This window comes from Topomyia yanbarensis, chromosome 3 (assembly GCF_030247195.1).
Source record: "Topomyia yanbarensis strain Yona2022 chromosome 3, ASM3024719v1, whole genome shotgun sequence".
NCBI classification, from domain to species: Eukaryota; Metazoa; Arthropoda; class Insecta; order Diptera; family Culicidae; genus Topomyia; species Topomyia yanbarensis.
Genome location: NC_080672.1, coordinates 93,324,808 through 93,349,336, shown reverse-complemented (window position 1 = coordinate 93,349,336; position 24,529 = coordinate 93,324,808). Strand labels below are relative to the sequence as shown.

Below are 24,529 nucleotides of genomic sequence, written 5' to 3'. Positions count from 1 at the left end.
TTCTAGCACTGATGTTGTCCTATGCTGATTTGAGCGATTCTCTGAGTCCTGCCACTATCCCATGTAGTATGTGTTATCAAAAACATCGCGAAGCATCAAGTTCTAAATGTTCTCATACGATATAATATCCGAAGATGATAAGAGTTATAAGAGAAGGTGATAAGAGTTATAAGAAATGTCTCATCACACTGTTAGGTGGATTAAAAGCGTTTTTTCACTTAGTTTAGAATATATTTACATTTATTTCGTAATAAAATAATGTTTTGAAAATATACTTGGTACCGCCCGTACCGCAGTTAGAAAACGCCAGTCTTCGTAATGTTTGATGAATTTCCAACGAGATTGGTGGAAATATAAAGACAAATCGAGCTGGATCGGACATTCAGAAAGAAATTAAGGTGAGTTACTGGTTATTACCTGATTAACCACTGGATTCTGAGGATAAGTTGAAAAATGAGACCACAGATTACAGACGTTCATTTATTCATTTAATTTTTTTCTTTGTAATTTTAACCACTCATAAACCAAATCTTCGGATTAAAAATAATTGTTTTTACAAATTTGCATCACCAACTTATAGAGTCTAGAGTATTTTTTTTTTCAAATTTTAACCCTCAAAAAGGCAAGCGGGACTCAGAGGCCGTTACAATTTTTTAGTTACAAAAAAATGTGTATGCAGTATAAGCTTGGGCATGGAAATTTTGATAAGTAGCATTGAAATCTATAACAAAAATAAAGAATTGTGAAATTTTCATCCATGGAGTGATGCGCAGCTATGTTTGAATTTTTACATGCACAAAAAGGCAAGCCGGGCCTGGCAGGCCCGGTGTGCATGCAATATTTGCTAGGAATACCACGGATTTTATACATTAATATTTATCTGAAAAAAAACATTTTGATGAGTTCAGCTTCATATTAGCAGGAATTTTTTCATGTTTTGATTGATTTTATCTTTTTACCTTTTCTTATAAGAAAAAAATCTTGAAATTTTGAGCGAATTCTATACATTTCTTTTATAAGAAATGTAAAAATAGAATACGATAATGACAAGTGTCATATTGTTTTGGGTAAATACTTTTATTTCACCCACTGTGTTCTACTTGACAATTATTTGGATACAACATAGTTGTCGTAATTATTGAAATTGTAGGATCTAAAATCAGCAAAAAATTGATATGGCTATAAGACGATATGCCCATGTTTTCAATCGACTCAAAGAATCTGAAATAATGGAAGAAATTCGAGGAAATTCAATAGCAGACGATTCCGAAACTGATTTGCAAAACTAGGAAGAAGATGTGAATGATATTGCTTCCGACGATGAATCTGATGCAGACTCGGAAGAAAAATCTGAATATGTACTCCGGTTATGCATCAGAAGAAATTAGTAGCAACCCAGAAACATTTATTGGTCGTGTTCAAACGAAATGGAGCTCAGAAACAATCGACAGTCGACGTGATCTTCCGAGTAATTACCTTTTGGAATTTTTTTTTACCTTTTTACATCCATCGCCTTATACGCTGAAATCGGGATGTTCGTACTCAACATCCTGTAATTCCGGAACCGGAAGTCGGATCAATTAGAAATTCAACAGCAGTCAATGGGAATGCTGTACCTTTCATTTGTAAAAATCGGTAAAGAATTCGCTGAGAAATAGGTACGACATTATCTTAGGAACTTGGCAAGTTCCCCCGGGGCATCAAGAACCACCATAACTGGCCAATGTGGTCGAAGTGCCTTCGGTGGGTCATTAATGATCTAGACATGCAAAGCCAAGTAATGTTGCACATGTTTTAATATATATTGCATCATTTGGACATCATGGTGGTATCAGTTTCTATGGAAATTTGCTGTGTGATTGTACTCTTCAACACGTAACTTCAGAACCGAAAGTCGGATCAATATAAAAATCAAATCGGTCCAGCCACCTCTGAGAAAAATCGGTGAGATTGTTTGCCACATACATACATCCATTCATACATACACACACATACAGACATTATACGATCTCGATGAACTGAGTCGAATGGTACAAGAGATTTGGCCCTGCGGGTCTCGATTAAAAAGTCGAAATTTCGACCGATTGCATAACCTTTCTACATGAGAACGGTAAAAGGAGCTTGAATTTAGACGGGCCTGAGAGGCCCGGCTTGCCCTTTAGTGTTAGGATTTTAGCTTGCCTTCACAAGGGTTAAAGTTGATTTTATTATCCAAAAGGAAATCGCCGTATTTTTTTCAAAAAACTTCACCAATCAGACACTTTTCACTATATCTCAATAAAAAGTAGGATAAGAAGAGTTGCCAGACTCCTAACAAGTAGATTTCATAAGATTGGAACACTTCTCACTTCATATTTCTGCGTTATGAACGAAACGAAAAGGTGGAAAAATAGATGCCACTGCCTTAAACTGGGTTAAAAAATCAATTTCTGATATCTTATATACTTATATCTTTCGAAAAATGGAAGTTAGAGCTTTAAAGTATAGGACGAAAATGTTCTTCCTCAAACACTCTGACAAACATCTAATATAGTTATATTAAAAATCTGGTTTTTCATTAATCGACCCTTGGAAGCACGTTTAAATTACTTTCACGGTGGATAATATAAAATAAATAGTTGCGTTATCATGACCAAATTTTGCACTTTATGAGACTTTTCTATTGTTTTGAATAGTGGATAGGGTGGTTTAAATTTATTAAAATCTGAACATTAACTTTTTAACGGTTCGAGCTAGAGTCTTCCAGAAAATTGAATAAAATCAAATTTTAAAAAACTTTTTCGATGCTATTGAAACACTATGTCTTGTACTTTTCATTTTGCAAAAAATTACACAAAAATAAGGTGTGTCTCAGAAAATGGTTATAACTTTTGAATTTTTGATTTTTCATTAAGATGAGTTTAGAAATACTTTCAGATATTTTGAAGAAGAACAGTTTGTCTCAATATACCAAACCTTTGGCTTCTTCCGTTAGAAAGTTATATATACTTTTTATTAAAAATAAACTACTTTTTTAAGTAAATATTGCAAGATATAAAACTATTTTGCTTGCCGTTAAGTGTCCCAATCGACGATATTACTATTTGAAAAAGTTATATTTCTTATATGAAAGTTCTCATAACATTGAAACGAAAAAAGTTTAGTAGTTAATGTTTTAAAGTAAATTATCCGCCTCTTCAAATTGTCCAAAGGGTGCTTTAGTGTGAAATAAAAACTACATAGGTTATAGAAATAAAACCGTTCTTAAGGAACACCAAAAACTTACCTTTGGATTTCTCGTGCCATGGAAAGTATAAATCAAGAGTACTTATTCAAAAGGTTCTAAGTGACATTGAGCTCGAACTGAGAAAAACTGAGGTTGGAGTTTCAGAGACCTAAAACAAATACCTATTAGAGAACAAATATGTGGTTTGATGGAGCAATAATGCCAATATAGTCTAAGGACTATGCTCTTTAGGTAAATAATCCTAAAAACATGAAATGTTTAATGCTAATGTAGTTTTTAAGTGCTTTAGAATGATGTGTCCTTTTGGAAATTTTAGGACCTTTCACATAGGTCTTTTTTTCGGGCCCAACAATCATACGACGCTGCAAATAAGGCTCTTATGACGAATATTGAATTTCTTCAAAGTTTTCGACAAAATGATTTCGGGAATACGAATATTCTCCATTACTATGGTAAATAGTTGCACTGAATTTAAAAGAAGTCTTGCAGAAAAAAATTGCGGGAAACTTTAGTTTATATTAACAAACCATTAGCTGAAAGTGGTTAAAATCAACAAATGGCATGTTACTTTAGAATAACTAAGCTTTCCAATTATCATTTAATTTATAATACTTTCTAAATTCAACTTCGAAAATAAGTCGCATGAACAGAAAAAAATAATTTCTTTTATTTTCATGCTTAGGACGTTTTTACTAGGTACCTGTGTGCAGTGGGAAAAACATAGAATAAAATGAATCTTGCGTCGTTTTTGCATGGTGCCTATGAACAGTTGCAGAGGTTTTGAAATATTTCACGCATATGTCCTTTCAATTAAAAAAGTCTCAAGTGCAAAATTTCAAAATATGATCAAAAACTTTGCGTCTTTTTATATAATGCTTGTTATTATGATACATACTGGGTATAATGAGTCCTTGTTTTCGGTATTCGTTATCTATGTTGTAATCACATGCTGTGCTGCAAATAACTCAGTTTGTTTACATATGTCACTAAGGACCATTTGAATCAGCACTCTTGAAATAATAGAACTTGCGTGTCTTCAGCAAATTTGCCTAATATGTGTTGTTCTACAACTTCATTAAAGACAGTCAGACTCTATATCGAACCGATTAAAAAGTTCGATTTCAAATTTTACTGAAATTAGAACTACCTTCTCTTTAAATGAAATGAAGCGCTTTTCAAAGAACAACAACTTTCCATAACATATTGTAAAACTAAGCCATCTCAGAACTGACATCAAAACTAGTTAGTATGTTCAGCAAAGTTATGCAATTCGATGGTGTCTAAAACTTCCTAAAACTGAAACTGATTTTAAGAAACCCTTACCAATGCATGGATATTAGACCTCTCCACATTTTGAAAGTTTTGAAATATACATCGGTCAGCTGAAATTTTTGTTCTAGGTGTGAATCTAAGAACTTTCGCCAAAAATGGCTTAATTTGGACATAATTTAGAGGTGTCTCAAATCAAAAGTCGTGTTTTTGCTATGTTTCCATAGGAAGATCACTTACACTTTGATTCAATAGGCCCTACATGCCCACATATCGTCAAATGTTGTTCCTTAGACATATCTTAACATGTTTTAACAGGTGAATATAGCTCTAATCGCAATAGAAAATTTGTTAACTGGATTTTTATATAGAAAAGAATACAAAAAACCAAGAAAAAATACTACTAATTTGCGTTGGTTTTGAAATATTTTTCTATGTGAAAATCCAGTTAAGTTCTATTGCGAATAGAGCTATGTTCACCTGTTCAAATATGTTAGGATATAAATTAGGTTTTGCTTTTTTTTGTTGTGTGCACTAGTTAGCCACAAAAAAATCCAAACAGTTCACACGACATATGTGAACGCTTGAAGCCACATGCCCCGAGTGATGTCCCGGGAAGCAAATATAGCTCTGGTTTGCTGACGAGAAAGCGAAGACGACCTCTTGTCTTTTGGTTCAAGAAACCAAACGCCTGGTTTCTTGAACCAGGTCTTCGCTTTCTCGTCAGCAAACCAGAGCTATATTTGCTTTCCGGGAGCCTATTAATTAAGTGATCTTTCTATGGAAATATAGCAAAAACACGATTTTTTATTGGAGACACCTCTAAATCATGTCCAAAATAAGCCATTTTTGGCGAGTTTTTAAATTCACAACTAGAACAAAAATTTGAGCTGACCGATGTATATTTCAAAACTTTTTCAAGATGTGGAGAGGTCTAATGGATATATTTGACTAGTATAAATTAATATGCAAATATATCTTCAGCAAATTTACTTCTGCAGCCTGCAGGTTTACAAGGCTGCAGAAGAGAAATTATTTGTTTTTGTTGAATAAATAAAAAAAATTCCAATAATGGAAGAACCCCCTTGAAAAAAATTAAGATGCTTTATCGGGTTTTATGGAACTTTGCTGAAGACACCATCGAAAGCCTGTAAATACTGTTGACCATATTTTTGCCTTTCTCATATTGAAAGGTTATGTAATCACTCGGAATTTCGACTTTTTAACCGAAGCCCGGAGAGCCAAGTTTCCATCGGCTCAGTTCGTCGAGATAGTATGTATGTGGCAAATCAATTCACTTATTTTTCTCATCAGCGACAGCTGAGTCGCTTTCAACAATATTATATTCAAATGTATAGGTTGCTATTGAATTTCGTTTAGATTCAAGTTCTGCTTCGGAAGTTACGCATGGAAGACGGCGGTTATACAATAAATTCCCATATAAACTGGTACCATAATGACGGCCAAATGATGCCATTCATAACAAAATATATGCAAAATTACTTGGATTTACGGTTCTTGATCGCCAATGACAAATCGAAGCTTTGGTCACATAGGCCGCCTATGACAGTTCTTGATGCCCTCAGAGAACTTGCCGAACTCCTAAGCTAATGTCCAATCTATATCTCAACGAACTCACTACCGATTTTTACAAACTTGAAATCAAATGAAAGATAAGACACTCCCATTAACTGCCTTAGAATTTTATTTAGATCAATTCAATTCCGGAGTTATGGGCTGCCCCTGGTAACAATTGAGGTTTTATAGTAGTTTCATAGCCACTCATAAAACTTAGATTGCACTTGAAGCGTGCTATAAAACTTGAATTGCTACTTGGGTGGTTAGTACGGTCACACAGGAATTTTCCATATAAACCGTTACAATCGCAATACCTCAGAGGTTAAAATGTACTGAAATGGACATCAAGTTACTTCGCCTCGCCGATCTAGATCACTGATGATCAATTAAAGACTCTTTGAAGTTATTGTTCACTATCGACAATTCCAGAAGTTCCAGGGCTCGGGCATATTCCAGAATCAAAGACACACCATTTATTCGGTGTTGACTGAACCGACCTTCACAAACCAAGTAACAAATGGAAAGTGCGGGGACAGTTGGTTGCACCCCTCATCAAACCTTCCTTTTTCCGTCCTTTCCGAAGTCTCATTGGCAGGACGATGTCCGACCCTGAGATCTAGCTACATGGTCGGACGTCTTCCTGTAGATGGGCAACATCGAGCCCGAAACCGGTCGACAAAAATGTATTTTTTAATCCTTTTTTAAAGTTAATAAGGACAATAAGTGTTGTGTCCTGTCTCGCGTCGCGTTTTTGTGAGTGTGAATCGAGTCCTTACGTTGGCACAGCTCCAAAAACAAGTGTCACATTGCCAGCCATAAAAGGTTTCGGCAAACTCGGAAAAATGGCAATCTTTCAAAATAAATAAACTTACATCAGTTTCTCGAATATGGTTGGGCTGAATTGTATAAACTTACTCTCAAATGGATTTCATCCCCACAGATTACATTGAAATTTCGTATGGATCTGTTATATGGTTCCGGACATATAGATTGAATCGTCCGGTGACATATGAAGTTCCCAGGAGTAAAAAAAAAGTTTTCAAACAACTTCAGAAATAGTATTTTAGAAAAGTTAGTTGAAGACATATAAGCTCTATCTGTTATACTTTTCATTTTACAACAAATTTTAAATCAACGGTTAGGGTGTTTCTTAGAGTTTCTCAGAAAAATTGTTTCATTCCAATAACTTTGTTTTAAGGCGAACAATTTGTTTCATAGCACAGCATATCTAACTATTATCGTTTAAGAGTTATGAGCACTTTTTCGCCAAAAATTGGGTTCTTTGGAATTGAGAAAAAAAAATGGCGAACACGACATTGTTTTACAATTTCACAAATTTTATTTAAAAAATCAATTTCTGATATCATAACTACTTATATCTTTCGAAAAATGGAAGTTAGAGTTTTAATATATAGGACGAAAATGTTCGTCCTCAAAAACTCTGAAAAACATCTAAAAGATATATTGGTAGAAAATTAAAATTGCAAAAGTTATATTAAAAATTTGGTTTTTCATGAATAGACCCTTGGTAGCACGTTTAAACTACTTTCACGGTGGATAATATAAAATAAATAGTTTGACTGGATTGAGTCAAAGATTATTGATCTAGCGGAATCGAGCATTGATTCATCACAGAAGATCGAAATGAGAAACGCACACACAGTGATAGAGCTAGGACTACCAAGACAAACATTGCAGTTTGCTGAATTTACGAAAAACTACCAGCACATACAGGGCCTTCAGGTGGCAGATTACCCAATAGAAACACCGCGTATCTTGATTGGATTGAAGCATTTGCACCTGTTCGCTCCATTAGAATCCCGAATTGGGAACCCACGTGAGCCAATAGCGGTACGAACAACGTTGGGATGGACTATATACGGTCCACAAGAGAAGGCACAGGATCAGTCTAACTTATTCGGTTACCATACATGTGCCACCGTGTCTAACGAAGATCTCTATTACCTTTTAAAATCACACTATGTGCTGGAAGATTCGGCTGTGACGGTGGACATGATTCCAGAATCGAACGATGATCGTAGGGCCAGGGAGATATTGGAGAATTACGCATTGGCGAACGCTTCCAGTCTGGTTTGTTGTGGAGAGAAGAGGATATGCGGTTTCCGGACAGTTTTGGTATGGCAGAGAAGCGTATGAAGAGCCTCGAGAAACGACTTGCTAGGAACTCGCTGCTACATCAGAACGTGCAGAAGCAAATGACGGAGTATTTGCAGAAGGGTTACTGCCACAAAGCGACGCAACAGGAGCTACAATCTACTGAGCGACATAAGACGTGGTATTTACCACTTAACATCGTGCTGAATCCGAAGAAACCCAGTAAGGTACGCCTGGTGTGGGATGCAGCAGCCACCGTTCGAAACGTTTCCTTAAATTCAACATTATTGAAGGGTCCAGATCTGCTTGTCTCTTTGCCGTCAGTGATATGCCAATACAGAGAGCTAAGAATAGGATTCGGTGGAGACATTCGCGAGATGTTCCACCAAGTGCGGATCCGCCCTGAAGATCGTCAAACACAACGGTTCCTATTCGGTGGAGAAGTGTACGTGATGGACTGTGCCATTTTCGGTGCAACGTGCTCACCCAGCCAAGCTCTGTTCGTCATGCATAAGAATGCAAAAGAGTTTGCAAAGGAATACCCAGAAGCAGTAGAAGCAGTGGTGAGAAAACATTATGTCGATGATTACTTCGACAGCGCTGATACCATAGAGGAGGCAGTGCAGCGAGCCGAAGAAGTTCGAGTGATGCATTCCCGCGGCGGGTTTCACATTAGGAACTGGGCATCTAATGCCGAGGAAGTTCTCATACGACTTGGAGAACAACAGCCAGATCAAGAAATTCATTTTCACCGAGATAAGGAGACGAATTATGAGAGAGTTCTGGGTATTGTGTGGAATACAAAGTGCGATGTGTTCACATTCTCGACTCAACTAAGAGAACCGGCGGACAACGACCAACGAAGCGGATTGTACTGAGCTGCGTCATTAGTCTATTCGATCCCCTTGGGCTCTTGGCAAATTTCACAATCCACGGTCGTATCATAGTACAAGACCTCTGGAGAAACGGTTGCGACTGGGACGAAACGATGGACGACGATGCGATGGACAAGTGGATGCGCTGGACAACGTGCTTGAAAGATGTTGAATCTGTGAGAATTCCTCGATATTACTTCGGCGATGGCGGTACGCTAGATTACGGGTCACTGCAGCTACACATATTCGTAGATGCCAGTGAGAACGCATACGGAGCTGTTTGCTACTTTAGGATTCTGTCTGGAGGAGTTCCGTACTGTACGTTGGTACAGGCTCGATCTAAAGTTGCTCCAATAAAACCACATTCTAGCCCTCGCTTGGAACTAATGACAGCAGTGTTGGGCGCTCGACTAAAGGACGCAATACTGGAGAATCACAACTTTGAAATAAAGAAGGTCTTCTGGACAGATTCAAGAATTGTGCGCTCATGGGTCAAGTCGGATGCACGAAAATATGGACAATTTGTCGCATTTAGAATAGGAGTTATCCTGTCGTGAACAAACGCTTCGGATTGGCGGTGGATAGCCACCAAATTAAATATTGCGGATGACCTGACTAAGTGGTCTAAACGATCGTTCTTGTCGGCAGATAGCATTTAGTTTGCCGGACCGGCATTTCTGTACCGGCCAGAGAGAGACTGGCCGAGTGACGAGGTTGTGGAGGCGAATGTATTAGAAGAGCTTCGAACGGCGTGCTTATTTCATAAAACGGAAATATCAATTCAAGTCCTAGATGTGTCGAGGATTTCGAAATGGAACGTGATAGTGAGAACCGTGACGTGCGCTATCCGGTTCGTAACGAATCTCCGCACTGATAGAATATATTCGTAAATCGCTATGCATTAGTTTCGTACAGATAATTTTCATAAAACATACGAATTTTTCGTACATATAATGAATAGTTCGTAGTTCTATTGAACTACACTCTCGCCTATTTTGGACGAAAACGATGTAGTGCGTGTGGAAGGCCGAACAGCACAAGCTGAATTTCTACCGTTCAAGATGCGTTTCCCCATTATGTTGCCAAGAGCACACTTGATAACGTCACGGTTGATCGACCATTACCATCGACAACGAGAAGCTGTAGTAAATGAGTTGATGCAGAGATTCTGTATCCCAAAAATCAGAGCGGAAGTCATGAAGGTGGTGCGGAATTGTGTCTGGTGCAAAGTGTTCAAGTGTAAACCAGTTGTACCAAGGATGGCACCACTACCAGTGCAGCGAGTTACACCATTCCTTCGTCCTTTCACATACACGGAAGTTGACTTTTTTGGCCCGATTAATGTAGGTGTCGGTCGGCGAAGCGAAAAGCGCATGTGGGTGGCATTGTTCACGTGCTTACCGAGAGCGGTTCATTTGGAGGTTGCTAGAAGCCTGTCTACAACGTCCTGCTTGATGGCAGTCCGACGATTCGTATGTCGAAGAGGGTGTCCTATAGAATTTTACTCGGACAATGGTATCAACTTCATAGGAGCCAGCAAAACAATTTTGAGGGATATAAGTGAAGAATGTAGCAAAAAATTTACGAATGCGAAAACGAGGTGGAGTTTCAATCCCCCGTCGGCCCCACACATGGGAGGATTGTGGGAAAGGCTAGTTCGGTCGGTGAAAGAGTCGTTGAAGGAGTTGGAAGACGGGAGATCACTTTCCAATGAAGTGCTAGAGACAGCGTTGGCAGAAGCAGAAGGAATGATAAATTCAAGACCGTTGACGTTTGTGTCGAAGGAAAATGCGGATCCTGAAGCGCTAACTCCAAACCACTTTCTTCTCGGATATCCCTCATGTGACAGAGAAATGAGGCTATTACCTGGAAGTGAAGTGAAGGCATTGCGAAATCATTATGAGCGCTCGCAAGTGCTTGCCGACAAGCTGTGGAAACGGTGGGTAAGAGAGTATCTACCGACACTTAACTTGAGGTCAAAATGGCAAGACGAGCAACGTTTGGTGCAAGTGAGCGCTTTAGTTTATATGGCGGATGAGGAGAACAGAAAGAGCTGGATTAGAAGTGTAGTGGACGAAGTGATAAGAGGTGCAGATGGAAGAATCAGACAGGTGGTATTTCGAGCTGGTGGAAAGCTTTACCGGTGAGCAGTGGCGAAGATTGCGGTGCCAGAGATTGTAGACGGAACGTCTAGCTGCGTTTGAGAAACTGCACCAGAGTTACGGGAGGGGCTGTTGCGGCACCTTGCGATTTATCTGGCAACACGGCGAAATGTCTGTATTCCGTATGACAGACAACAAAGGAGAATGAAAAACCAAAACAAACCGTTGACAGTGAAAGAGAAAAACGTTAATCACTAATAAAGTTATTGCGGTCATTTGGAGATATTTGGAAGTTTAAAAGTGAAGTAGTAGAAAGTGGATTAGCGCGAAAGAGAGCATTTGGATAGTGGTAGCGTGAGGAGAAAAAACTATTCATGTAAGAAATTGAAGGTGAAATATCGGAGTGAATTTATCCAATGAATATATAATTTCAGTTTTGAGCTGCACAAAAAAGCTGCTTCAAAAAAAAGGTTTTTTTTTGAGATCCGAACACCAACCGAGTGTTATATACCATTCGATTCAGTTCATCGAGATCGCAAAATTTCTGTGTGTATTTGTGTGTCACTCAATTTCCTCATAGATGGCTAAACCAATATGCACAAACTTAGTTTCAATTGAACGGTAGAACGCTTCTAGAAGACGCTATTGGATTTTAAGTTCCTAAACTATTATCACTTCTATTTTCCAGCGAATTCTTGAGCGATTTTCACGAACTTGATCGCAAATGAGAGATACAGTAATCGCATTACCTGCAATTGAATTTCATTCTGTTCTATCTTTTGGTTCCGAAGTTACTGGTTGGTTAGTGAAGTCACACTGGAACTTTCCATACAAACAGTTACAATCGTAATACCTCAGAGGCCAAAATTCTATTAAAATGGCCACAAATTACTTTGATCTAGACAGCAATTAAACATTCTTTGAATATATTGTCCACTATCGACACAATTTCCATTTCCATTTCCATATTTATATTCCACAATTAAAGTCACATCGTTTCTTCGATGATGACTGAACTGATTTTCTCAAACCAAGTCTCAAATGGAAGGTTTACGGTTTGATTTTCTTTTCAAGCCCGAGCCAGTAAAATTGTAGAACGCAAACCCAACCCGAACCCGAAATTGTATAATTGGTCAATACTGAACCCGGGAATTTCAAAATTGTAAAACCCAAATCCGACCGAGGCCCAAAAATCAAACAGCCCAGCACGAAACCGAAAATTTTCAATGTTTAAACCCGATTTCAAACCGAACTCTAGAATTTTAAAACTGAAAAACATGATTCAATTTCGAAAATTTAGTTGTTAAAAAGCCGAATACATCAGTATAAAGTCTATAAAAATCGAATACCTGAAGAAATGTACTAAAATTTCTCCAAACATACTATATTTTAGCACAAAAAATAAACTTCACGGGACTCGGTTATGGATTCACCACCCTGCTCTGATTGACAGCATTAAAAACTGACTCAGACATCTCTTCATTAAAAGTTTAACCCTTTCGTGCCCAACTTTTTTTCTAGTGCATGTAGGGTTTTAAAGCTATTTTTCCTTGAATACGGTGGGGTCAAGAAACACGAAAAGCCTATTTTCATAAAGATAGGTGCTTCCATGGCAGTGCTAGAAGCTGGTTAATTTTTACCTTCTAATGCTCAATACAATTCTCCTAAAATAATTACAATAGTCCAATTACGTGGAAAACGTAGCCAAAAACAGTCCAAATTGATAATTTTTATCAATTTACAAAAAGTATTGCATCATAACAAAGATATATGAAAAATTCATTTTCCGTCATCAACGTAAACTGTCCCTGGCAGCACTGCTCCATTGGAATCCAATCAGACTAATTGCAATAACTTCAGTCTAGAGCTGATCCTTGTAATTGTTATTACTCAAATAAAAAGCAATAGTCACATTTATTCGCGTTACTTGTTTTTGTGAGCAAATCTTGCCCCAATCAAAAGTTATAGCTGTTTAAAAACGTTGTTGTCCACAAACAACATGGGCATGAAGGGATTAATAACTTCTTCTAATAAAACCTGATTGATTTATAGTCTTTAACAAAGTTGTGGGAGATAAAACATACATACAGCATACAGTACAACATCATGGTGAAAAAAGATCTGGTTCTGACTTGTAAATAGCTATTTTTGAAATTTGCCGAAACCTTTAGAATCTCGGATTTTGAAGGACCTTGAGATATTTATCATATCAAAGGTGACCTCTACTGAGAAAATTCTTTAAAAATAGTCAATAACGCAATAATACATAAAATCTTTTCTTAACGCATTTCTTCATATTCAATTCGTTTGTCACGAGAGATTCGGTTTCGTAAAACACTTGCTCAAAATCGAAGTCGATAATATTTATCGGCGAATTTTAATACTTTGAAGAATCATCATCATCAAAGAATTGCATCAATTCTGACTACGCACTGTCTTTGTTCGTTTGCCTGTCCACTCGAGAACAACCTGAAATCTGGCAATCACTGCCCATGCCCAAAAAGCCCCACAGCAACCACCCTATCGGTTGCATCCCACCAGCAACATCTAATCGCTGCGAAGCTTTTCAGGTTTCCTTTTACGCTTTCCTGCATAGCAACGGTTTCGACCAGGCGTTCATGATCGCTAGAAGTGGTTTCTAAGCTCGGCTCACACACCGCAAGCAGTAGCATAGAAATAGAGAGTGTACTCGCTCGCTTCCGAGACCATTTAGTGTGCATGTATGGTTTAGCTTATACGCGAGTAGGTACACTCTATGACCACCCCACCCCCCTACACAACCCGAGAAGCCCAAGTGCATTTCGATCGCGACACGACGCAGCGCGACGACGGAGAGACTTACAAGATGATCTAACATAACCGTGGAGCAGTGCGGAAGGGGGGGGGGCATTTGTTCTCGGTCTATGCTGTGTCGCGTGTTGCGCTATGCTTCGAAGGGAGGCTCTCTTGGCATGAGCTAGACGCAACCGAACCGGCGCGAAACGTAGTCGTAGTAAGTAGGTACCAACCACACTAGCGTAGTGACCTAGTTTTGGGTCTTTTTCTTCACAAGTTTGTTTGTTACCCTCGACGACCAGAGGCCAATCATTGGTTGTGTGCCTTTCTGTAGTTTAACTCACTCTCGCTTAGCGTTAATAACTACATACTTTGGACTGTGCATAGCGATGAGCGTTGTGGAAGTACATTTCATCTCTGAGAGGCGATGATTGAAACGCAGAAACGGAAGTCCTCCGAAAACCAAACCATACCGGTGCGCATGACGGTTTGACTTGGTGAGAGTATTGGCTTGGAAAGAGAGATTTAGGGTGCGTAGCCGTGTTTTTGCCATTTGCAACAAAACATGGCATGATCGAAATTGATGATTGAGGCCATTTTGTAATCCAAGATGACGCCCTCGGGTCCAACAAAACTTTAGAAATCTTTAACTAACAAGAGGGTTCTTTTGAAAGAGACATTAAGGGGACTATGAAAATCAAAGCCTTAAATAATTTGGAATGTCAAGCCAAGCGACTTCCAGTTATCATCCGTAAACACATGACTCCCACCTACTAATTTAATGTAGCCGGTCTGATTATGTACAAATCAATACACGCATATATTGATAACATTCAACTTCAGTCAACAATTATACAAAATATGAAGATGTTATTTGTAACTAGAGTTCGCAACGACTAAAAGCTTAGGTAAATATCCAGAAGTCCAGTTGCACAAAAAAGAATATTCGAATGCGATATCAAATTAAAAATTGACTACCAAATAAATTATAAGCTCTGATCCCTGAGCATCAAGAGCAAATGTTTGCTTTGTATTTATCCAAATATTTGTGGACGAAGCCAACACGAAAGATTTTCCATTCTTTCGCAATTGTGAATTTTGTGAATACAACAATACTTTCTTCTAAACCTAGATCAACCAAAGCAGAAAACTTAATTTTTGTGCAATTCGTGATAAAGGTATTGGAGTCGTCTGTCATGATACACTTTAAAAATGTGGTATTACCCACGGTAATTATGGCGACTCCGAATAGATCTTTTGTTGTTGAAGTTTTCTGTCCATAAGATTTTAAGTACAAATGAGAGCCTCTCTTTGATTCCTTTCGCTTCCGTTAATACATCGGCCGCAGTTACGATTGCTCACTAACTCTGTGCATGCTATGCTAGTGAAAATCAAAATCTTTCGATATAGACTGAAACAATGTTAACCCATTCATGCCCATATTGTTTGTGGACAACAACGTTTTTAAACAGCTATAACTTTTCTTTGAGGCAAGATTTCTTCACAAAAACAAGTAAGGCTAATAAATGTGACTATTGGTTTTCATTTGAGTATTAACAGTTGCAAGGATCAGCTCTAGAACTGAAGTTATTTCAATTAGTCTGATTGGATTCCGATGGAGCAGTGCTGCCAGGGACAGTTTGCGTTGACGACGGAAAATATTTTTTTCATATATCTTCGTTATGGTGCAATATTATTGAAAACTGATAAAACTTTTCAATTTAGACTGTAGTTGGCTACGTTTTCCACGTAATTGGACTATTGTAATTATTATAGGAGAATTGCATTGAGCATTAGAAGGTAAAAATTAAGCAGCTCCTAGCACAGCAAAAGAAGCACCTAATTTTATGAAAAAAGGTTTTTCGTGTTTCTTGATCCCACCGTTTTTAAGGAAAAAATAGTTTTAAAAATCCTACAAGCACTAGAAAAAAGTTGGGCATGAAAGGGTTAAAAAGTTCTATGATTACGCCGTAATATGCGAAAGAGAGTGGAGTAAACAAAGATAAGCTCTCAGTGACACTTAAGGGGCCATCCATATACCACGTGGACAATTTAGGGGAGGGTATGGCCCACGAGAAAGTCCACGCTTGTTCATGGGGAGGGGGTATCGGAAATGTCCACGTGGACTTTTCATTATATGAATGAAATAAATAAATAACTATCATAAAAAACGCAAATCATGAGAAAATTTGAGAAAAAATTCTGTCTGACTTATTTGATATAATCTTCTGTGACTTCTGTGACTTGAACTAATTTTGGATTTGATGAATTTTTAAAACGTAAATATAAAAGATCATAATGTTCTTCAGAAATGAGATATATTCGTGGAATGTCACGAAAGACTAAATAAGTAGGATGATATTCTGTGGTTGAAATTTGAACGATTTTTATTAACCCATTCATGCCCATGTTGTTTGTGGACAACAACGTTTTTAAACAGCTATAACTTTTGATTGAGGCGAGATTTTCTCACAAAAACAAGTAAGGCTCATTCATGTGATTATTGCCTTTAATTTGGGAATTAACAGTTACAATGATCAGCTCTAGAACTGAAGTTATTGCAATTAGTCTGATTGGATTCCGATGGAGCAGTGCTGCCAGGGACAGTTTACGTTGACGACGGAAAATATTTTTTCATATATCTTCGTTATGGTGCAATATTATTGAAAATTGATAAAATTTACCAATTTATACTGTAGTTCGCTACGTTTTCCACGTAATTGGACTATTGTAATTATTCTAGGAGAATTGTATTGAGCATTAGAAGGTAAAAATTGACCAGCTTCTAGCACTGCCATGGAAGCACCTCTCTTTATGAAAATAGGCTTTTCGTGTTTCTTGACCCCACCGTTTTCAAGGAAAAATAATACTGAAACCCTACATGCACTAGAAAAAAGCTGGGCATGAAAGGGTTAAATCCTTCTTCGCCATAGTAGTCTAACACATAGGAAATTTTTTATGAAAATCCAGTTTTTATGAAACTAACCGAAAAAAAAATTGGAAAGTCCACGTGAACATCGTAAAAAGGAGAATAGGGGTACAGCAATTATCCACGCTTTTCCACGGAGGGGGGCGAGGGGGTTAAAACGAAGGTTTTTTGTCCACGTGGTATATAAACGGCACCTAAAACCATTTGACATGTTAGTCTAGATTAGTATTGATAGGTGTTCCGCTTGATTCGAAACTTGTTGAATTCTGTTGATTTCTTTTATCTGTTCGGTTGGTTTGTTATTCAAGAATCGTAGAGGTAGAGAGAAAATACGGGCCTGGGGGTCCAACGTACGGGCCCCCGCTACTGTAAATTACCAGTGTACTAAAAAATTAGTATCAATGATGGAAAAAACATAGGGCTGTTAATACTTTGGAATATTTTAAATACTTCTTCGAAAGCTTTGGTGACTTTGAAAAGTGCCATTTTTGTCAATAGTATCAGTAAAAGTAAAGAAATGGAAAGATTAAAAATGTATTGATTAAAAAAATTAAAAACATTATCTAAACGGATATCAATGGAAAAAAAAGAAAAACAATGGAAAAACTGAATATTGAAAGAATGTGCTGAAAATATAAAAATAGCAATATCAACCAAATAAACAAATTAAAGTCAATTGTCAAAAAATGTATAATCGATAAAAAACCAAAACAGAACCTTTAAAAAATATATAAAAGGAAACAGGAAACTAGACAAACAAATTGTAAAGATTAAAGAATTCGAACGTTATTGAACAAATTATGAAAATAATAAAAAAAATCGGAACAAATAGGGTAAAGTGCCTATTTTCACCATACTAAGCAGGGTGCCTCACTAATTCATTAATTTCTCGGCCTACAATCAATGGAATGCGAAAAAATTGACACCAACAGCTTTGCTTCGTTGTTAAGAACCAATATAATAACACAAATGCGCTGAAAACAGTGAAATTCTCGTGTTTGAGCGCAACGAAAACTCGAATCGAGTGCCCCTATTGTTGCGCTACCATTTGACTCAATGCGTTGAACAAAGATGGCAGACACTGCTCTAACCAACGGCTTCAAATGGGTAGGGTGATAATAGAAACATGGCGAAAATGGGCTCAACACCCTAGGAAAATTATAAGAATCAATAAAAATGAAAAAAAACAACTAAAAAGAATACGAACATTATTAAACAATAAAAAATGCATAAAACTGAAAAGGTCGATAAATCGAAAATAATAAAATTTTATTTAACATTAAAAACAAGAAATATTTGAAGCAATAGAAAAAGTGAAATAAAACTTTAATAATGCATAAAAGTAGAGGAATAGATATAAAAGCAAAAATCATATGACCATGAAGAAATAAAAAAATTGACTAACCAGAAAATTTAAAAAAATTGGCAAATTGGAACGATGGAAAGACGAAAAAATAAAGAGATTTAGAAGGTATGGATTGAACAAAAACGGACAGAATGGAAAACAGAAAACAAAAAATAGTAGAAAAACCAAAACACACAAAATGGAGAAAATAACAAAAAGAAATTGAAAAAAATGGAAAAAAATTATTATAAGAATGAAAAAAAACATTAGAAATGAAGTTTGAAATAAATTCAAACAATGCACTGTGGTTTTTTTTCGCCAAAATCGTGTGATCTATTAATTGTGCCTAAATCGTTAGATTTGGGTAAACGATGCCTTTGGAGGAATTTGTGACCATTGCAAGCTTTTTCATATTGTGTTAATATTTGAATGATTAATCTCCCAAAAAGTGAGAGATATATACCAACTTTCTTGCATGTTCACATTTTAAAAATATGTCTTTGATAAAGTTGTAGAGCAAGCTTTTGTCAACAACTTTGCTGAAGACATAAAAGTCTTCATCTTTAATATCTTCAACATTATTGCTGGTTGTTTGTGGATGAACTCTTTAAAGCAAATTCATTACTATAACTTTTGAAGATCATTCTGGCAAGTTCGGTATGTATTCTGTAGAAAGGTTTGAATTATCGAAATTTACAACTTTCTTTATTACGACAACGTATTATCTCGTGTATTTCCTAAATTATATTGTAAATTTGGAAATATAAAGTGTTTCAATGATCTTTGGTTGTTAGCGTGGAAACGGCTGAGTTTACATCAATAGTGTTTTCGGACTACTTATCAAAAATTGCTAGGTCTGTCATTTGCTACTATGATTTTCGTGATTAATCCTCCTATAAGTGAGATTGTTAAACTCAATTTTTTTTTGTAAAAAAATAAGCTGACGTCTTTGGAAGAGGTGTGGAGATTGCTTTCATGAATATTTTTTTCTGAATACACGAAATGTCTTCTTGTAATGCTTAAGAAGTTATAGTTCTATAATTATAGTTTTCGGGACGATCCCAAAATTTTTTTTAAATATCTTTCGAATTATCATTCCTATGGGTTTCATATGTTCTACGAAGCTATTTCAATCGTCAAAATACACAATTTTTATTTACGCATATTTTTTCAAATCTCGAGTATTTTCGAAAAATTTTGAAAAACAATAGTCTGTAACTGTACTGGAGACAACTAGAGACATGCGAACTCTATTAAGTTTTATAGTGTTTATGTAGCATTTCTAATTGCAACTAGAGTTGGTCGCCCGTTTAAAAGTTTATGTTTAAAACTTTTGTAAATTTTGCCAAAGATCACCTAATAACTTCTAAGTCGCAAGAGATAGACCGATGATATTTTCTAGAAAGATATGTCTTGACAAGACGAACAACTTTCTGGAACACGCTGAAGCTTTATCTACGATATTTAAGAAGTTATGTAGAAAAAAAGCTTTTAAGGAGCCATTCACAAATAACGGTCGATAACTTCGAGTGTACTATAAATAGAGATTTTTAGTCTTTAGTAAAGATGTTCACAAAAACTAGCTCTTTAACCTTTCTGAAAACTTCATCCTATTTGTCATACTTTGAAAAAAAAAATGTTGCGAATATCTCACTTCAAGGGAATTTAATCACTATAATTATATCATCAAAATGAAGGCCTTGGATCGTCATAAAACATCCTAGAAGACATCATTGCTGTACTCTTTACCGTTTTCGCGTTAATAATTTTTCGTGCTTTTTTGGCGAAAAAAAACTCTGTGCAATGGACTAAATGTAAAACGACGAAAAAGTGCGCATAATGGCCAAAAAAGATAAATCTAATGTTATCTAGAAAAAAAAGTTAACCTACAGGAAAATGGCTAACAGAAAAAGTACTTTCAAAATAGGTTAAATGAAAAAAAAATAATAATAATTATAATGAATGAAAAGAAAAATTACATAAAATGTGTAAAAAATAAACAAAATTATATAAAATTAGCAAAAAATAAAACTACGGAAAACTGAAAACTAAAAAACTAGAACAAAATACGAGAAAGATAAAGAATGGGACAAAAGGACAAATTGGGATAAATTTAAGTAAAGTAAAAATGCTTGTATAAATGCAAAAATATATGGAGAAATAAGAAGATAGAAAAGAGTATGATAAGAATAAATGGAGCAAATTGACAAATTTTAAAAATTGGATGGAATGACAAAAGAAACAAATAAAAAGCAGGGTATTAAGATATGAAACAATAGAAAAGATAAAAAAAAGGAAAAATTGCAAATTAAATGGAATAACAAAGAAATGACTATAAATTAAAGTGGTAGTGATAAACATGGAAAAAATGCAGAAATGATGAACGTGAAAAGATAAATAAAATAGAAATATGGCAACAATGCAAATACATAAAAAAGATAGAATGTTAAAATTACGGAAATTCAAAAAAACATCTATAGCTTGGAAAAAATTTAACAAATTTTTTTTAACAAAATTAAAAAAAATCCTTCATGGAAAATTAAAAAAAATGGGAAAAATAGCTAAACAAATTTCAAATACTGGTTGTGACTGGAATTTACGCTATTCTGGTTTAGAAAACATTTATAAAAGCTTAAAAACAAATAAATATGCTCTGCTTTATTTCTTATGTAGCTCGTAGCACCAGGAGGAAAAATATCATATTTTCTTCACATTTACCGTAGAGTGTAATGTTTAGGCAGAGCACACCGCACATTTAGGGGTATTTGTGAACAGTTTTGTTGATTTAGTTGGATGCAGCATTTCTATTTCTCGAAAATCCACTAAAAAACAAAAAGCACCAGCCACTCTCGCTGTGAAAGATAACCCGAGCGAGCCTTGTTCTGCTCTACAGTAAACAAACACGGAGCGTTAAATCACACTTCAGTGTCTTTCGATAATCTTTGTGAGATGCATATAATCCGTTGATCCATTGAATCGAAGGTCCTGTGGGGTAAAGTAAATCTGAACCCAAATGGTGGTGAACACTTTTTAAATACAACACAAAGAGGAGCCCTCCTTATCGATTAGGACTTGCAACCCGAGGGTGATGTTTATGATGACTGTGTGTGAACGATTTATAAATTTATGCTGAAAGTTCCTGGTCAAGAAAAGAGCAACGCAAAATAATCCACTGGATTCTTCCGGGCGAAATCGGAATTACCTGATCGAAGACCCAGAATTCACCTCCAAAAACCGAACGACACTTGGCCTGCGTGAGGCCATACCGAGCTGAACGGCATGATTTTTTTCTGGTAATTTTCATGCAAAAATTCATTTTTTATTAACTTGCCATTAACTTATAAAGTTGAGGGACACTAATTTGCTTTCAGTTACTGTTTGAGTTCTCAAAAATAATTGGATGTGGGTGTTACTAGGATTATATTAGATGCATAGGCACTTTTAAGACATGTTTCTCAAAATGGCGCTTGGTTCCCTTTGACTCAACACAGGTCATTTAATTTGCAAGAGACTGGAAAGTGTGAAATATTTTTCAATATTAAGAGCCGTAGTACTCAAGGAAGAGCAAGAAGTTGAAGGAAGAAAGTTTAGAAAAGCGTGGAATAGGGTCATATAAGCAAACGGGGTTGGGAATCGAACCCAGGTGAGCTGCGTACATGGCAATTGATGTACCAGCTACGCTATGCCCGCCTGAGTCTGATCTTCTGATTGGGTTCAAATATATATTTGATATGATATATGAAGAGGTTAAGAATTTTCGCTATTCCAGTTACATCACACACAAGCTATTGAATTTTTATTTGCATTCTCAAAAAAAAATTGTTGAGAAAATATTTGTCAAAATTTTAGTTTCCGTTAGAAATCGTATTTCTAACGGAAACTAAAATTTTGCCCCCTTCAGAACTCCGGGCCCGTGGGGAACCACCCCCTCCTTCTCTCGGCGGCCCGATTAATGCGATTTTGACAGGATTGGCGTAAGTATCCACAACCGACTATACCGATGTTTACTGATGTGGAGGCGCATGGTAACTAGTGCAAAATAACAACTGAATAAAACCTAAACAAACACTTTATGTAGAGATTTGTGGATTTGTCCAATTTTTATTGATATAGCTAATCAGTAAAACATGATTTACCTTAAACATGTTATTATGCTAATAAGAAAGGTTTTATAACACTGTATGGAAAAAACAATCTTATTTTTATAACTTTTGACATTAGAAAAGAATTCAGCGCCCTTAAATTACCCGAATACGTGATTATTAGCCAGATTAAGCAATATTTTTGGTTTTATCCCATTTTTGTTCGAAAACCCACCACTGTGCGTCGCGGTCAATTTTCTGCCTAAAGCACAGAGTCCAGGAACAAGTAAAAAGTCCATCGCGTTGGATATTCCTCACTGTTATTCGTTACAATTCGAATAAAAATTCTTTTAGTGGTGTTTAAAAGGTAGCTCATCGACGTCTCTCTCGATAAACCGTCTACAAACCGGTGCCAATAAGTGCTTTTTCGCTCGAAGTAAGTTCGTCGTATTCGGACCAATCAACCTGCCATACCATACAGTTGCCATGGAAACGCCAGCCTGAGTTGATGGCTGCCTGGACGGACATTTCAGTTTCTATACAAGGGATGAATCTGTCAATTCAAACACAGAATTTGTTTAATATGAAGTGCTCAATTGTTCCTAATGGTATTTTATTCTGCATCAAATTTATTATTTGTCAAAGATCAAAATCTTAACCATGATACAGGTAAGAATCATTCCACGCACACTCATAGGGTGCAAAAGTCTACGAAACAACGTTTGCAAACAACCAATACTGACGTATCCCGATGCAGGATCGCTACTGAGGAAAGATAGTTCACAATTTATTACACCATCTCTGCTGTCGGCAAAAACACACAAATAGTGGACTTTCACTGTTCAATAAACTGAAACAAACTAGCGTCGGGAATGCTTTAATCAACACGAGCTCAAAAGTCACACAAATTAAATGTAATAACACTTAACCTACATTGTTTACATTCACCAGCCTCGTTCCATCTTATTTACAAGCAGTGTTATGAAAACATTCGCAAGATTCATTCTAGTCTTATCACACAAAAGCTGTAGTGTCCAAACTGCACGCGACTCGTTCATCAGCTCTCAACTCTTCAGTAAGATTCATCCAATTGCAACCGTTGCCAATCTCCTTAATAATCTCCGCTGCCATCGCCACTACTATCGCCACTACTTTCCTCACTACTGTCCACGTCCTCGTAAATGATCGGCGGTCTACGCTCCGTGGATTCATCAAGATCGATGTAAATCATTGTCCCAGCCTCAGTCGTCGGTTGAGTAGATGTAGTCGATCCCGCGCCATCAGTCTCGTATGGATCAATCAGCACGGGACCGATAGGTTCACCGCCGAGCTTAACGCCATCGATGGCGAAAGGAACGGGACTAGTTGCACCGGTCAGCGGTACCCTCGGACTGGGAGTTCCATCTCTGTTTTCCACCGTAATGAGGCTCAAAATGTGTTCATAAAACAGAACGCTTCCTACCCCGACTACCAGAAGCAGTAGAACAGCCAGCCCAACAAGGGTCACACATCGATAGGAACGGCGTGGCCTCGGGAGCTTCGCTCCACTACTGGACTGACTCACATTGATGTCCTTTCTTGTTTTCAGTTCAATACTGATCGTACTCTCGATATCGTTTCGAACTGTTACCATCTCACAGAACTTCGTGTTCGTGGATTATTGGAAAACGAAAAAAATCAACGGAACTGCGCGCGGTTCGATCCGTTCAGAATGCAAATTCTCGCGGTACTGATAAGACAGGCGTTCTTCACTGCGGTTCTGGGGTAAGACTTTCACGATTCTCTTACTTTGATGACGCATTGACTGATAGCTTCTGTTTAATATTCCTGCTTATTACTATTTATTGCGATGAGCACAATCCATTCTGAATCATTTCAGGCGGAATGAAGCAATCAGCACCATCGCAAGCATAATATGCTAGGGTAGTGTCTAAATCTTAAATTCTGAATTCGCGATATGGGCGAAATTGAATCTCTTCAATAGTAATTAAGTAATAGTAATTAATTAATAAAATCCCTCAATATCAATCCATTAAACTTGTCAAACGCACTTGCTACTGGAATACTAGCCGACCTTAAGTGGTAAGCTTTCAGCCTCAATTCGAGATTTGCCTATGAATGAAGTAAGAGAAAATCCGCGATGGTACACTTGATGCTTATAAACATTGAAGCGTCAGCTTCGCGTGAAAAGGCGAGCTGCGCAAAGTTCAAGTTCACCGCATCGAACCTGATA

At 36.9% G+C, this 24,529-nt stretch overlaps 2 protein-coding genes across 2 annotated transcripts; one reads left to right on the top strand and one right to left on the bottom strand.

Moving 5' to 3' along the window:
• Positions 1 to 10,259: 10,259 nt before the first annotated feature.
• LOC131687062 (uncharacterized) lies at positions 10,260 to 11,210 on the top strand. Its single transcript, XM_058971104.1, has one exon. It carries the CDS (start codon positions 10,260 to 10,262, stop codon positions 11,208 to 11,210), a length of 951 nt encoding a protein of 316 aa, XP_058827087.1.
• Positions 11,211 to 23,157: 11,947 nt separating this feature from the next.
• LOC131690607 (uncharacterized) lies at positions 23,158 to 24,008 on the bottom strand. The gene has a single exon (XM_058976510.1). It carries the CDS (start codon positions 23,927 to 23,929, stop codon positions 23,408 to 23,410), a length of 522 nt encoding a protein of 173 aa, XP_058832493.1. The 5' UTR covers positions 23,930 to 24,008; the 3' UTR covers positions 23,158 to 23,407.
• Between the last annotated feature and the right edge of the window lie 521 nt (positions 24,009 to 24,529).

Coding starts and splice junctions, on each gene's coding strand:
- LOC131687062 (XM_058971104.1), top strand. CDS start 10,260: ATGAAGGTGGTGCGGAATTGTGTCTGGTGCAAAGTGTTCAAGTGTAAA.
- LOC131690607 (XM_058976510.1), bottom strand. CDS start 23,929: ATGGTAACAGTTCGAAACGATATCGAGAGTACGATCAGTATTGAACTG.